The sequence below is a fragment of the Fundulus heteroclitus genome, chromosome 23 (genome assembly GCF_011125445.2).
Source record: "Fundulus heteroclitus isolate FHET01 chromosome 23, MU-UCD_Fhet_4.1, whole genome shotgun sequence".
Lineage (NCBI taxonomy): Eukaryota > Metazoa > Chordata > Actinopteri > Cyprinodontiformes > Fundulidae > Fundulus > Fundulus heteroclitus.
The window spans coordinates 32,238,326-32,249,981 of NC_046383.1; the positions used below are offsets into that span (position 1 = coordinate 32,238,326).

At 42.4% G+C, this 11,656-nt stretch overlaps 2 protein-coding genes across 3 annotated transcripts; one reads left to right on the forward strand and one right to left on the reverse strand.

Annotated features, from left to right (window-relative positions):
- Window positions 1–3,900, forward strand: LOC105929149 (N-acetyllactosaminide beta-1,3-N-acetylglucosaminyltransferase 2). Of its 2 annotated transcripts, none has more exons than XM_036127000.1 (3): window positions 1–557; window positions 656–820; window positions 2,128–3,900. In XM_036127000.1, the coding sequence occupies exon 3, from the start codon at window positions 2,132–2,134 to the stop codon at window positions 3,542–3,544; it is 1,413 nt and encodes a 470-aa protein (XP_035982893.1). In that variant the 5' UTR covers window positions 1–557; window positions 656–820; window positions 2,128–2,131; the 3' UTR covers window positions 3,545–3,900. The 2 variants fall into 2 exon arrangements, with proteins under 2 accessions (XP_035982893.1, XP_012722253.2); XM_012866799.3 differs by having other exon boundaries at window positions 683–820.
- Window positions 3,901–6,088: 2,188 nt separating this feature from the next.
- On the reverse strand, window positions 6,089–11,232 carry eif1ad (eukaryotic translation initiation factor 1A domain containing). The gene is made up of 5 exons (XM_012866816.3): window positions 11,063–11,232; window positions 9,269–9,387; window positions 9,076–9,184; window positions 7,935–8,043; window positions 6,089–7,861 (listed from the first exon to the last, which is right to left on the reverse strand). The coding sequence occupies exons 2-5, from the start codon at window positions 9,353–9,355 to the stop codon at window positions 7,639–7,641; spliced, it is 528 nt and encodes a 175-aa protein (XP_012722270.2). The 5' UTR covers window positions 9,356–9,387; window positions 11,063–11,232; the 3' UTR covers window positions 6,089–7,638.
- Between the last annotated feature and the right edge of the window lie 424 nt (window positions 11,233–11,656).

Below are 11,656 nucleotides of genomic sequence, written 5' to 3' on the forward strand. Positions count from 1 at the left end.
TTTTACGCACCCAGACACTGGACTTGACCCATTCAAAGCTTTGCTCACAGCATTAATAACAGCAGGCAAATAGCACTCTCTTCATTGGTCCCCCATGCTTGCTCTGGGTTTTTCCACTGGTGCCGTGGCTTTGCTGCTACAAGTGTCGCAATTGTCTGGATTTTTGGACACATGACAAGCATTCTGCACATCTGTATTTCCAGATTCCTGTTAGACATCCTGAGCGCATGGCTTCGGTGGGGGTTTCAGCTCAACCATGACGTGCTGTCAGGTAGATTTGCCAGCTCGACAGGAATTCAAGTTTCTAAAGGAGAAATGCGATAGTGAACTCTTTCCGCATGCCCCCCAGGGTCTGACTATAGGCTGCTAGACTCATTTTACAACTAGCTGAACTGATAGTGATGAAACAGGATGGCGACTAAATAACTTCATGAAGGAGAAACGAACAAACAGCCCCATGGAATCAAAGGGAGGATGCAAGTTCCAGGAAAGGAGGCACTGTGCAGGCAGGAGTCTAACCACCTGTACATTGGTGGTTTCACCTGGGCTCATTACAGGTGAAATTAAGACACGCGTTTCTTGTTCTGTGGTATCTGCCTGCCAGGGGCGGGGGGTGGGGAGGGTATCCATCTGACACATTTCCATTCATCCACAGCAGTCTCAAATTTCATTGCTTTTGTAGCTCCACCTGCCACGGTCTCTGCAGATCAGCTTTGCCTCAAGACAGAGGGAGGACAGGCGTTCCTGTCGGCAGCACCTACCGAGAGCTCCAGCCATCGGAGGAGTTTTCAGTCAGTAAGGAGGGCTCCATTTGAAACAGGTGAGGAAACTTATTCCTCCTTTCCATCCACAGTTGTAAACTCAGGGTTTCTCACCTTGTCAAATTATCCGATTATTTCTACTATTAATTACAAATACCATGTTGTAAACTTCTCTCATGTAATGTTTTACCTGTTCTTTTGGTGTGGGATTAATTAACTCTTTTTAAATGATTGTTACACCATATTTGTGAAATTGAAGGTGTGACCTCACTGTAAGGATAGTGGACTTTATCTACTGGCATGGAGACAGCTAATATGACGTTCTTAGTGTGGAAACCTCTGCTGATCAAAATCAACAGTGAAACATCAGGTAGAATTTGTCTGTGACGTTTGCCCCTTTCCTGCACAGTCTGGCAAGTTTGTTGCAGAACATAAGTGATCGAAAAGCTTCAAGAAGACCAACGAACACAGAAAATTGTCAGAATAAAAGTTTAAGAGGGCTAAGTAAAAAAAAAAGCATATCTTCACTTTTCTCATGGAGCAAAGTTTAATCCATCACTCAAAATAATAGATAGATAGATAGATAGATAGATAGATAGATAGATAGATAGATAGATAGATAGATAGATAGATAGATAGATAGATAGATAGATAGATAGATAGATAGATAGATAGATAGATAGATAGATAGATAGATAGATAGATACTAACCCTATATATAAAAAGGGGCGTGGAAGATGCATGACACTAAGTGTGACAGAACACTAACACTTAACTGTTGACATACCTTATCTAAACATAACATTGGAACAGAGGAATAGGAAGGCTGATCAGGTATTATAGCAAGATAGATGGAGCTGAATACAGAGCAATCCTGGAGGAAAACGTGTTAGAGGCTGCAAAAGACACGGGACCAAGCCGAACTTTCACAGTCCAGCAGAACAACACTACACATACAACCAGGGGTGCAAGGGATCAGCTTAGATCAAAGTTGACTCGTGTGTTAGAATGGCCCAGTCAAAGTCCTGGCCTAAATCAAATTGAGAGTCTGTGAGAAGAGCGCAAAAATGATGTTCACAGACACTCTCCATGCAATCTGACTGAGTTTGAGCTGCGGTGAAAGACTGAACCTAATAAAAACCCACTAGTTTGTAGATGTAACATGGCAAAAAGTGAAAAAGGTCACAGGTTGTGAATGCTTTCATGGCACTGAATTTGTTTGGCATGTCTCAAACAATGTAGCAGTTAACTTGAATCAAATCATATTATCATGAAACCTAGCCAATCATGGGACAGCTTCTAGCTTTCAAAGAGTTGAGTACTGTAAAATGTCTCCTAACTAACACGCCTTTTGATGCATTTTCAGCTGGATGGCACGGCGCTGCTGTCGCTTCAGAAACATCTTGATCTGTGTGTGTACACAATGCTGCTGCCTGATCTTGTTCTACGTCTACGCCGCCCTCGCCATTTTGCTACACATGAAGTCTGTGTTATCTGGAGAGATGCCAATGGTCTCCTCGAATCTGGCAAGCCGCCATTTTGTTGCCTCGGGTACTTCGAGCAACGACAGCAGTCCCTCCGTCCCTCAGACCTTCTGGGAACAGCATACGCAAAGCGACGCCTTGTGGAACCAGCTCCAACGGCACGTTGACCTCCATTTCAACCCCATCCTGCGCCCTGAAAAATCCAGTACGTTTCTAGAACGGAGCATCTTTGATGAGTCCTTGCTGCACCGAAGCTACTTCGAAGTTACTGGCATGGACAAGGTGAGGGACGCTGTTGAGAAGCTACCAAAGCAGATACAAGAATTTGCAAGCTACATGAATAGGAGGGATTATCCTATTCTCATTCATCCAGATGGAGATTGTGGAGCTCAGTCAAAGCGTGAGGAGGAGCCCCCTCTGATTCTTTTTGCCATCAAGTCGACGGTACTGAACTTTAGGAATCGACGTGCTATTCGGCAGACTTGGGGCCGTGTTGGGTGGGTGGAGGGACAGAGGACTAACAGCAGCGATGGAGAAGTAGGTGGAGGGTACATCCGCAGGGTATTCTTGCTAGGCAAAGAAACCTCAGAAGACCTAGGTGTAGACGTATCCCATATACTAAGAGCAGAGAGTGAACGTCACGGAGACATTCTGCAGTGGGACTTCCAGGACACTTTTCTCAACCTGACTTTGAAGGACGTGCTCTTCTGGAGCTGGTTCTCGCGCCGCTGCAGCCAGCCTCTCTTTGTCTTTAAGGGAGACGATGACGTCTTCGTCAACACCCCAAAGCTGGTCGCCTACCTCCGTCATCAGTTAGAGAAGCAGCGGTCCCTCCACACCATGGACGAATTCATGGTCGGCGAGGTCATAGGGTCCGCTTCACCTAATCGAGTGAAGAGATCCAAGTATTTTATCCCAGCCGGCTTTTACAGGGGGCGCTATCCCTCATACGCAGGGGGAGGAGGGGTGGTGTACTCAGGTGGGTTGGCTCGGCGCCTGCACAACATCTCCAAAACGATCCACCTGTTTCCCATTGACGACGTCTACGTAGGGATGTGCATGATGCGTCTCAACGCCCACCCAGTCCACCACCCTGCCTTCCTCACGTTTGACTTCAGAGCGAAGGAGGAGGCACAGCCTTGTTCATACCACACCGTCCTCCTGGTCCACAAGCGAAGCCCCAGAGAGGTAGTCGACCTGTGGGCCCACATACAAAACACCAGCAAACAATGTCAGGGTGTGCCCCTGAGGGCTGACCGGAAGACACGGGTGAGAACCTCACCTCCACCGAGCGCATAAACGTAGCTCCTGGCTTTGGGCCGATAAAGCGATGGGGAAAACAAAAACGTGTTAGTTCTTCGACGTGAAAGCTGCTACAACCCACTACAGTAGTGGATAACGAAAATGTTGAAACCCTTGGTTGATGTCCAGTAAATGTCACGGCTCAGAAAACACTGCCTATCGGTGTATTACTGACACCCATGTGCTATTTAGATTATATGTGCTATTGAATTCACTGCTTAGTTAGATTTCCTGTAACATCTTCACACTCCGCTGGCATGTCCAGCCAGTGCAGGATCGCCGCGCTGGACTTGGTTCACTTACAGAACAAGATTTACATCTGCTTAATTACATGTGATAACTCACTTTTTTTTTTTTATTGGAAGGTATTTTTGTTCATTGGTGTCCAGACGTTCCCTTTGTTCTTTGTTCCTTTGGTCTGGAAGGTTGATACAGCAACAACAGGCCTTTAATGTATTTAGGTGCTAAGCCATTCAGTGACGTATAGACTAACAGAAGTATTTTAAAGAGATAGAGGGAGCCAGTGTAAGGACTTTAGAACTGGGGTATTGTTCTCTACGTTCTTAGTATTAGTGAGGACGCAGACAGCAATGTTCTGGATCAGCTGCAGCTGTCTGATCCACTTTTTTTACTACATTTATATTTTGTTTAAAAAAATATGTATAATTTATGATCATCTATTCAGCGTGATGTTTTGCTTTTACCCCATTTGTGTGGCTGTATCTGCAGCCATCACAGTTAGAAAGGATTGGAGAAAAAAAGTCTGCTTTTTCTGTGTTTCAGTGGGAGGTTATGCTGCTGCATGAAGACATTGCTCTATTTTAAGGCTTTTTTACTTCAGGAATGCAAACAATAATATATACAACCTTGATTAGAGCCATAGTACAGTTTGCTGCTTTTCAAATTCCTCTTGTGCAAAGTAACATAGGTTTGGTTGTTTTGTGGTTGTGCAACAAGAAATCCCAGCCTCAGGAACCTCCCTCACCAGCCAACTGGGGTTTGCCCTCAGGTTTCTGTAGCAGGCTACGTTGTGGCCTTTTATTAAGGCGAGCTGCTCTGGATTCAGATAATCATGGTTCAGTTTCCCCACATATAGCCAGAGGTGGGTAGTAACTAGTTACATTTACTAGAGTAACTTTTTGAACAAAATGTACTCTTAGGAGTAATTTTACTCCACTGTACCTCTTACTTTTACTTAAGTCATATTATTAGTCAAGCATCACTGCTCTTTCTTGAGGAAAATTTCTGACTACTCTACCCACTGCGAGTAACTTCATGAATAAAGAACATACTTGTTTTAACCAAAAATTCACCGGAGACAAAACCCTTGAGTTTATGTTAAAGTGAGACACAAGCTCTGTTGTTCTGTCATTTTCCATCTGCTGAGCTCTTTGAGCCGTTTGGAGGTCAAACGAACAAACAGTACACATATAGATATTGTAATTGCACTTTGCACTGTTCTGACATACTGTATAAACATTAACTGCTGTAAGTATTGCTTTCAAGTTTAATCTTGAAATGTTTGTTTTTTTTAGTTTCTTCTGCCTGAATTTGTATTTTGCAATTGTTATTCTTTGTAAATGTTTTCATTTTTATCTTTAAAATACCAGAATGTGCACATAACCTTTTATTTTTCTCTGTCCATTTACATCATTTTTAAATATTAGACCATCAGCTGTTATTAGTTACTCAGAATACTTTTTTACTCTTGAATAATTTTTTGGCTGACAACTTTTTACTTTTACTTGAGTAAAAAAATATTGAAGTAGAGCTACTCTTGAGTACAATTTTTGGCTACTCTATCCAGCCTCTGTAAATAGCCTCCTTGTTTCAACAACTAAGGGAAAAAATGCTGCTCTGCAGAGCTTGGTCCTGTGACGACACCACAAAGACGTGCTCTCACCACCGTAGGACGTCAAATGAAAACAAAAGGCGTTCGCTGAAATTTACTCTTGAGAAATGAGTGATTGTTGTTTTAGCACAAGTTAATGCAGCCTCTTCTCCAGGAACGGGCCATTCGAAGAACAGACCCGCCTGTTTAACAAGAATCACCACACCCAGTACCAAACACTTACAAAAGTAAAACAAGGCCTTAAGCCAAGTTTGTTTCTGTAATCCATAACATTTTGTTCAAATCACTGCCTTCCAAGTCACGCTTGGCATGTTTTTCTTTCTCGTAGTTTATGTTTTTCAATCTTGGTTTTACAGAATCAAAACAAACTAAAATACATTGGGGGATCAATTTATAGGTGCATATTTTTGACAAACAAAATAAATGAATAAAAATGTCTTTGGTTCAAATCTCAGGCTTTGGTTCAAAGAATCTTTAATCAGAGAATCATTCCACCAAGGCCTTATCTAACCAAGAGGTTTAGATTTTAATCTAAAATAATCGAATGCAATCCAGACTTCTTTCAAAATTTTCAAACCGCTCTATAATTTAGTGCTGAATCTTTAGCTGCAATTATACGTTTAGTATGAATGAACGACGAGCTGGCCTGAAACTGGGCATGCAAAAATAAAATAAAAATCCTGTAACAATTGACAGAAGCACGTTAAGATCATGCTTTAATATGGGGAAAAAATATGGTACATAACCTAAAAAAATAATGACACAAAAAATATAGAAGGCGGCAAAATCTTGTGATTTAACATGAGTTTAGGCTTTTTAAAGAGAAGCTGTGGTGATTACCTAAAGTCTGACTCAATGATCACATTGGGTGAACGCACCAACCATAGGTGTGGTTGAACTGGATTTGCTGCCGTTTGGAGTGCTCTGACTCAGAGAATCACTTAATATTGTCCTGAAGGCAAATATATGGAATTGCATACTTACATAATTGCTAATTCTTACAAGAAATATTCTTCACAATATATTCAGATTACCTGTCAAATGATCAAAGCGGAATAAACTTGCTCTGCAGCCTCAGAGGGAACGTCTCTGTTAAACCAGAATGTGGAGCTGGGTCGGCACCAGGGAACGGTTCTCTCAAAGCGAACAGAACGACTACATTCATGTGATAACCATGAATGTAGCCCAATAAAAGGGCGACAATGGCCTTGTTAGTCCTGAATGCTCTACTTTCACCACACCCGTCCCGTTATCCAACCTAATGAACACAGCATGTTGCCCAAATGGTTCTGGACCCATTCATGAATCACTATTTGGCACCCAGAAAAAAATAAAAAATAAAAATCACTTTTTTCTTGGTAGTTGCACATTTTGATGAAGAGACATAAAACATAAATGCTTAAATTCTTTTTTTTCTTTAGCTTTTAAGGACTACACCATTTCAACCAAACACACCATGATCCCTGTTAGGACCAGTTGAATTACAGGGAGGATCACTGATTAAACCAAAATAACTGAGTGACCTCCTATTGGTGGACATCATTTATTGTAATAACATATTATTTCCAAACTGTAGATGCTGAGTAGATCACAGAAAATCCTTTTAAACCCCAGGTTTATTCTAAAAGCGGCAACAGGAAATGCCCCCGATGGGGACAAATAGACACTTGCTTGGCCCAAATCACCCAGCAGCAGGAGGCTCCATTCTGAAACTGTGGGGTGTGAAATAGCAAAACTAGGGGAAGGCAAAGAGGCAAAATAACCGTCAACCTGACAAGACAAATTCATAAGTTCAGAAAATCAATGTTTACACACTTCTCACCGATTTAATTGTCCCACTGAAGAGACAATTTGAAATGACAGACATTTAACTATCCTGTGGTGTGGTTGCGTTTTATTGCTACTATAGTAATGAATCAGGGAAACAAATGGGAAAACGTTTTAACTGGAATCTGGAAAATTAAACAGGAACGTATCTGATGCTCATTCTTGGTAGTCTTCAGTTTCACCAGAACATCTTAGATTGTTCTGGTGGAAGCAGCAGATATGAGGGTCACTCAACCCTCCAACAGTTGTTCTCTCACAGCTGACCAGCAGCTGTGAGAGAACAAGAACAAATGTTTGTTCTTGTTGCACAAGAACAAACATTTGAACCATCATTGGATCGGTCAGCAATTACAGCAGAGGGGAGTCACTGGACCTTTACAGCTCAAAGGCTTGGCTTTGTGTTCTGCTGCAGCTACGATCCATTTTCTGTCCTCTTCTCCTCCTCTTCATCACTGTCCTCCTCCTCTTCGCTCTCACTGTACTGGTAGTTACAGCGGTTGGTGTTCACAAAGAGGTCGCTGTCGTCGTCCTCAGAGTCACTTCCTTCATCTTCCTCGTCGTCTTTCTCCTCTGCCTCCTCTTCCTTTGCGCTCGTCTTGTCCTGCGATGACTGCTCCTCCATAAAACCCTTGGGCCTAATGGAGACAGTTCCAGCTTAGGACAATTACACAGCACCTTTCTGAGCATGTTTGTGTGTTTTTTGCTTACCAGAGCTGCTGTTTTTGCAGGAACTGAATGTGATCTTTGTAGAGAATGAAGCTGATCTCAGCCTTCACCTTCTCCCCTTCTTCAATAGGATCCACGATTAGATAATCGCCTGAGGAATCACAGCTGAAAATTTAATTATGCTGGGAATGCAGCTACAAGAAGACTTATTTAGGCAAATGTCAGCTTTAATATCATCTCCTCAAAACAAATAGGCACTAATAATCCTAATCTAAATTGTTAACACATTTTGCTGGATCTCTTCCCCCCTCACTCAAACCCCCTTTCCTATCAGCTTACTATGTGAAAAACAAGTCTCTAGCGCCGTGAACACCCAGGAAAGAAGTGGATTTAATAAAATCATCTGTAAAAATCAATCAATGGACTAAAGGAGGAGGGCAAAACTTCCCCTTTATCTTCAACATTTTAGACAACGGTACCATCATTTCTACTTAGACTACAGATTAGGGCCTAATCACTAGGAATGAAACCTGCTCTCAGGGATTTCAGCGCTTTGCTGAAGTATTCCCAGCTTTTCGTTCTCAGGTAAAAGCCTCATTAGTGGTGCACTTCATAAACGTGGCCTTCATGGTAACGTGGCGAGTAGAAAGAAAGAAAGAAAAAGAAAGAAAGAAAAAACAAGTCCAGTTTCCCACAAAGCAAGTGAGACGCACAGCAAACGTTTGGAAGAAAACCAACACAGCAAATTCCTCTAAACGTCTCCAGAGAAACACGGAGCCAGCGGCATTATGTTGCAGGGAAACTGCAGCACCATCCAGGAAGAAAGCCCGCAAAGCTAAAGGTGAAGGCAACTGCTCTTTTATTTCATGAAATAAAAGGAGGAACCAATAGAAATTACTATTGAGAATTTGAGTTGTGACTTATGAATTGCTCACAGACGTCCTCCCTCCATTCTGACTAAGCTTGAGCTACGTTGATAAAAATAGAAGGCCTCCACATGCCCAAAGCAGGAAGAGACAACTTTGTGTTGTTCTTTCCCATCAAATCTCAAAAACATTACAGAACAAAGCGTATGGCTCTAGCGCGGCAAAACGTGGAAGTGTCCAAGTGGTCCGACGCGCCGTAGGGCAACCAGCACCATCGCCAAACCCCTCTGAACAAACAACCCTACCCATCAAATTACCTCTCTTGATCCAGATGTTCTTGCGGAACTTGGTGGGCATGCTCACCAGGAACGTCTCGCCCTGAGCCGTGATCGCTTCGTGGAGGTTGTTCCCGCGGCTCCCGGTCACCTGCGAAAGCGCACGGGTTGAGAAAGGAGGCGAGCAGGGGGACGAACGTCCACGCGAGTGTCGCCTGCGCTTCGGTGTGTTTACCTTGACGATCTGCTGGTTCTCGGTGGGCGTGATGAAGTCTCCGAGAACTTCCTTCACGACGTGCTTGCGTTTGGTGGCCTGTGACATCTTGAAATGTGGACTGCCGTTTCCTTCGCCAGCTTCATGAGAAAAACGGAGGCCGGTCAAAGACTGGACGGCACCAACTGATGTGTCCGAGTGAATTCTGCAGTAATCTAAGTCCTTTTACTTGTCAAACAGTTTTACCACCCTGAGAATATAGTCATTTCCAAGATATTTAACAAACAGCTTACAAGTAGAGACGGGGACCACTGTCGTTTATGAAAGACCAGGGATTGTTAAAAGAATTATTCACATTAGATGAATAGGACCTGTGCTGAAGCCACAAATGGACTCCGTACCACACGTGAATAGTCTACTTTGTTACATTGTTTTTCATTTCTATTGTTTACATAAATCGCTGCTACATCTTTATCTTTATCCTGAAAAATAGTGCAATCTACTCTGATGGTTGAAGTGATTTCTAGAGTGATTTCTTTTAAGCTGTATGCAAACAAAATTTCGTTCTGTACGCACTTTGTGCATACAAAATGATAATAAAGATATCTATCTATCTATCTATCTATCTATCTATCTAGATACTAATACCACAACTAGGAGCTGCCGTGGGGCCCGTGGAGTTCGGCTGTTCAGTCCAGATGCGATCTGTGGATCTGAATAAGACTTACACCAGTCACCAGTGTTCCTCAAAGTAATTTATCAGGGTTGCTGAGGGACTACAAGGTGCTGGGGGTGTAAACCCCAAGCAAAGCTTTTCCTGGATTCTCTGTACTAGCTTGCTTATTATCTTGACCAAGAAGCAGTCTATTACAACCTCTGGGTCTCGTCTTTGGGTTTTGCAAAAGGCCCTAAAAACGGATTCCATCACTGCCTCAAGACGAGGAATTCAGATATCTCGGTGTCTTGTTGGTGAGCCACTCTAAGACGGAGTGGGAGATGGATAAAAATCAGAGAAAAGGTGAGGAGAGAGGCTAGGGGATGAGCTGCAGCTCCTCCTTTAGGAAAGGGGTCAGCTTAGATGGTTCAGACATCTCATGTAGTTGCCTCCTGGGCGCCTCTTTTAAAAGGTTCTCTGGGCCCAGCTCAATGGGAGGAGACGCCCGCTTTGCTTCTGGCCAGGAAACACCTCAGGACCCCCTGACTGAGCTGAGCAGTATTACTGTGGAGAGTGCCGAATCTAAATTAAGTGCAGGGAAATCAATGGATGCAACAATTGATTTATAGAGTTGGGTTTTTTTGGGGGTTTTTTTTACATTTTAAAATAAGCTTTTTTCCACTTAACAATAAAAACCACAAAAAATTGTGACAAGGTTAAGTCCATATTGCCCATCCCTCATAAATGGTAGTAGTACGCATGTTTTGCTGTTGGCTGTTACAATACAATAAAATAGGTTAATCAGTTAAATCACAGTCTGACACACAGATAAATTAGTTAACGCGTCTAAACGCAGGCAGGATAACAACTGTATCTTTAAACTCCTAGCCACATGCCTGATCACAGCATGTTGTTACACCTGGAAACTTAGCTGCACATGAACCCAACTCAGTTAGCTATCCCATAATAACCAGGTGCTGGCAGCTACAGAGTTATAAAAGGAGATAAAAAAAACGAAACACGGTTAATTCTTCATGCTATATATGAGTGCTGGTAAGTTAGTACCAAAATATTTACATATGATAAGAAAAGGGTAGCTAGGTATGCTAGCACGGCTAACACGGTCTGTGCTGGCAAACACTCTGTATCCACGTTCCTACCTTGGTAACCAGAGACAAACGTTGTGTGTCACACTGAAATCTGTCCCCAAGCAGCGACAAAAGAGCAGCAGAGAAAACAGAGCAGAATAACAGGACCTGTTTATATATGTCTATGAGTGAGGATGCCACATGCTAACGAGGGCTCTGAAAACACTAAAACGTCACTTCCGGCGTAAACCTACTTGTCACTTTCAAAATAAAAGCAATGGGATTTATTTATCTTTAACCTTGTCATTGTGTCACATACTAGTATGTTACGCGCGACTTTTCAGACAGTAATGATTACATCAGAATTATGATTTATTGCAAAGATAATATTCTACAGACTGTTTAAACATTAGACATTTTTAATGGAAATGAAATATTTTCGCCTTTGTGCGAAAGTAACACCATTTTTTTACTTCCGGGGTTATTGTACAGTTGCATTGTGGGGATTTTTATTTCCATCTGAGCAACGTTCAAGATCATCACTATCTCTAGAGATATGGTAGTTTTTGGAAGACTATTGAAAGAAAAAACAATAGAACTATGTTGTAACCTAATTTTATGTTTAGCAAAATTCTTTATTCATAAACAGAGAGTCTTGAGATCATC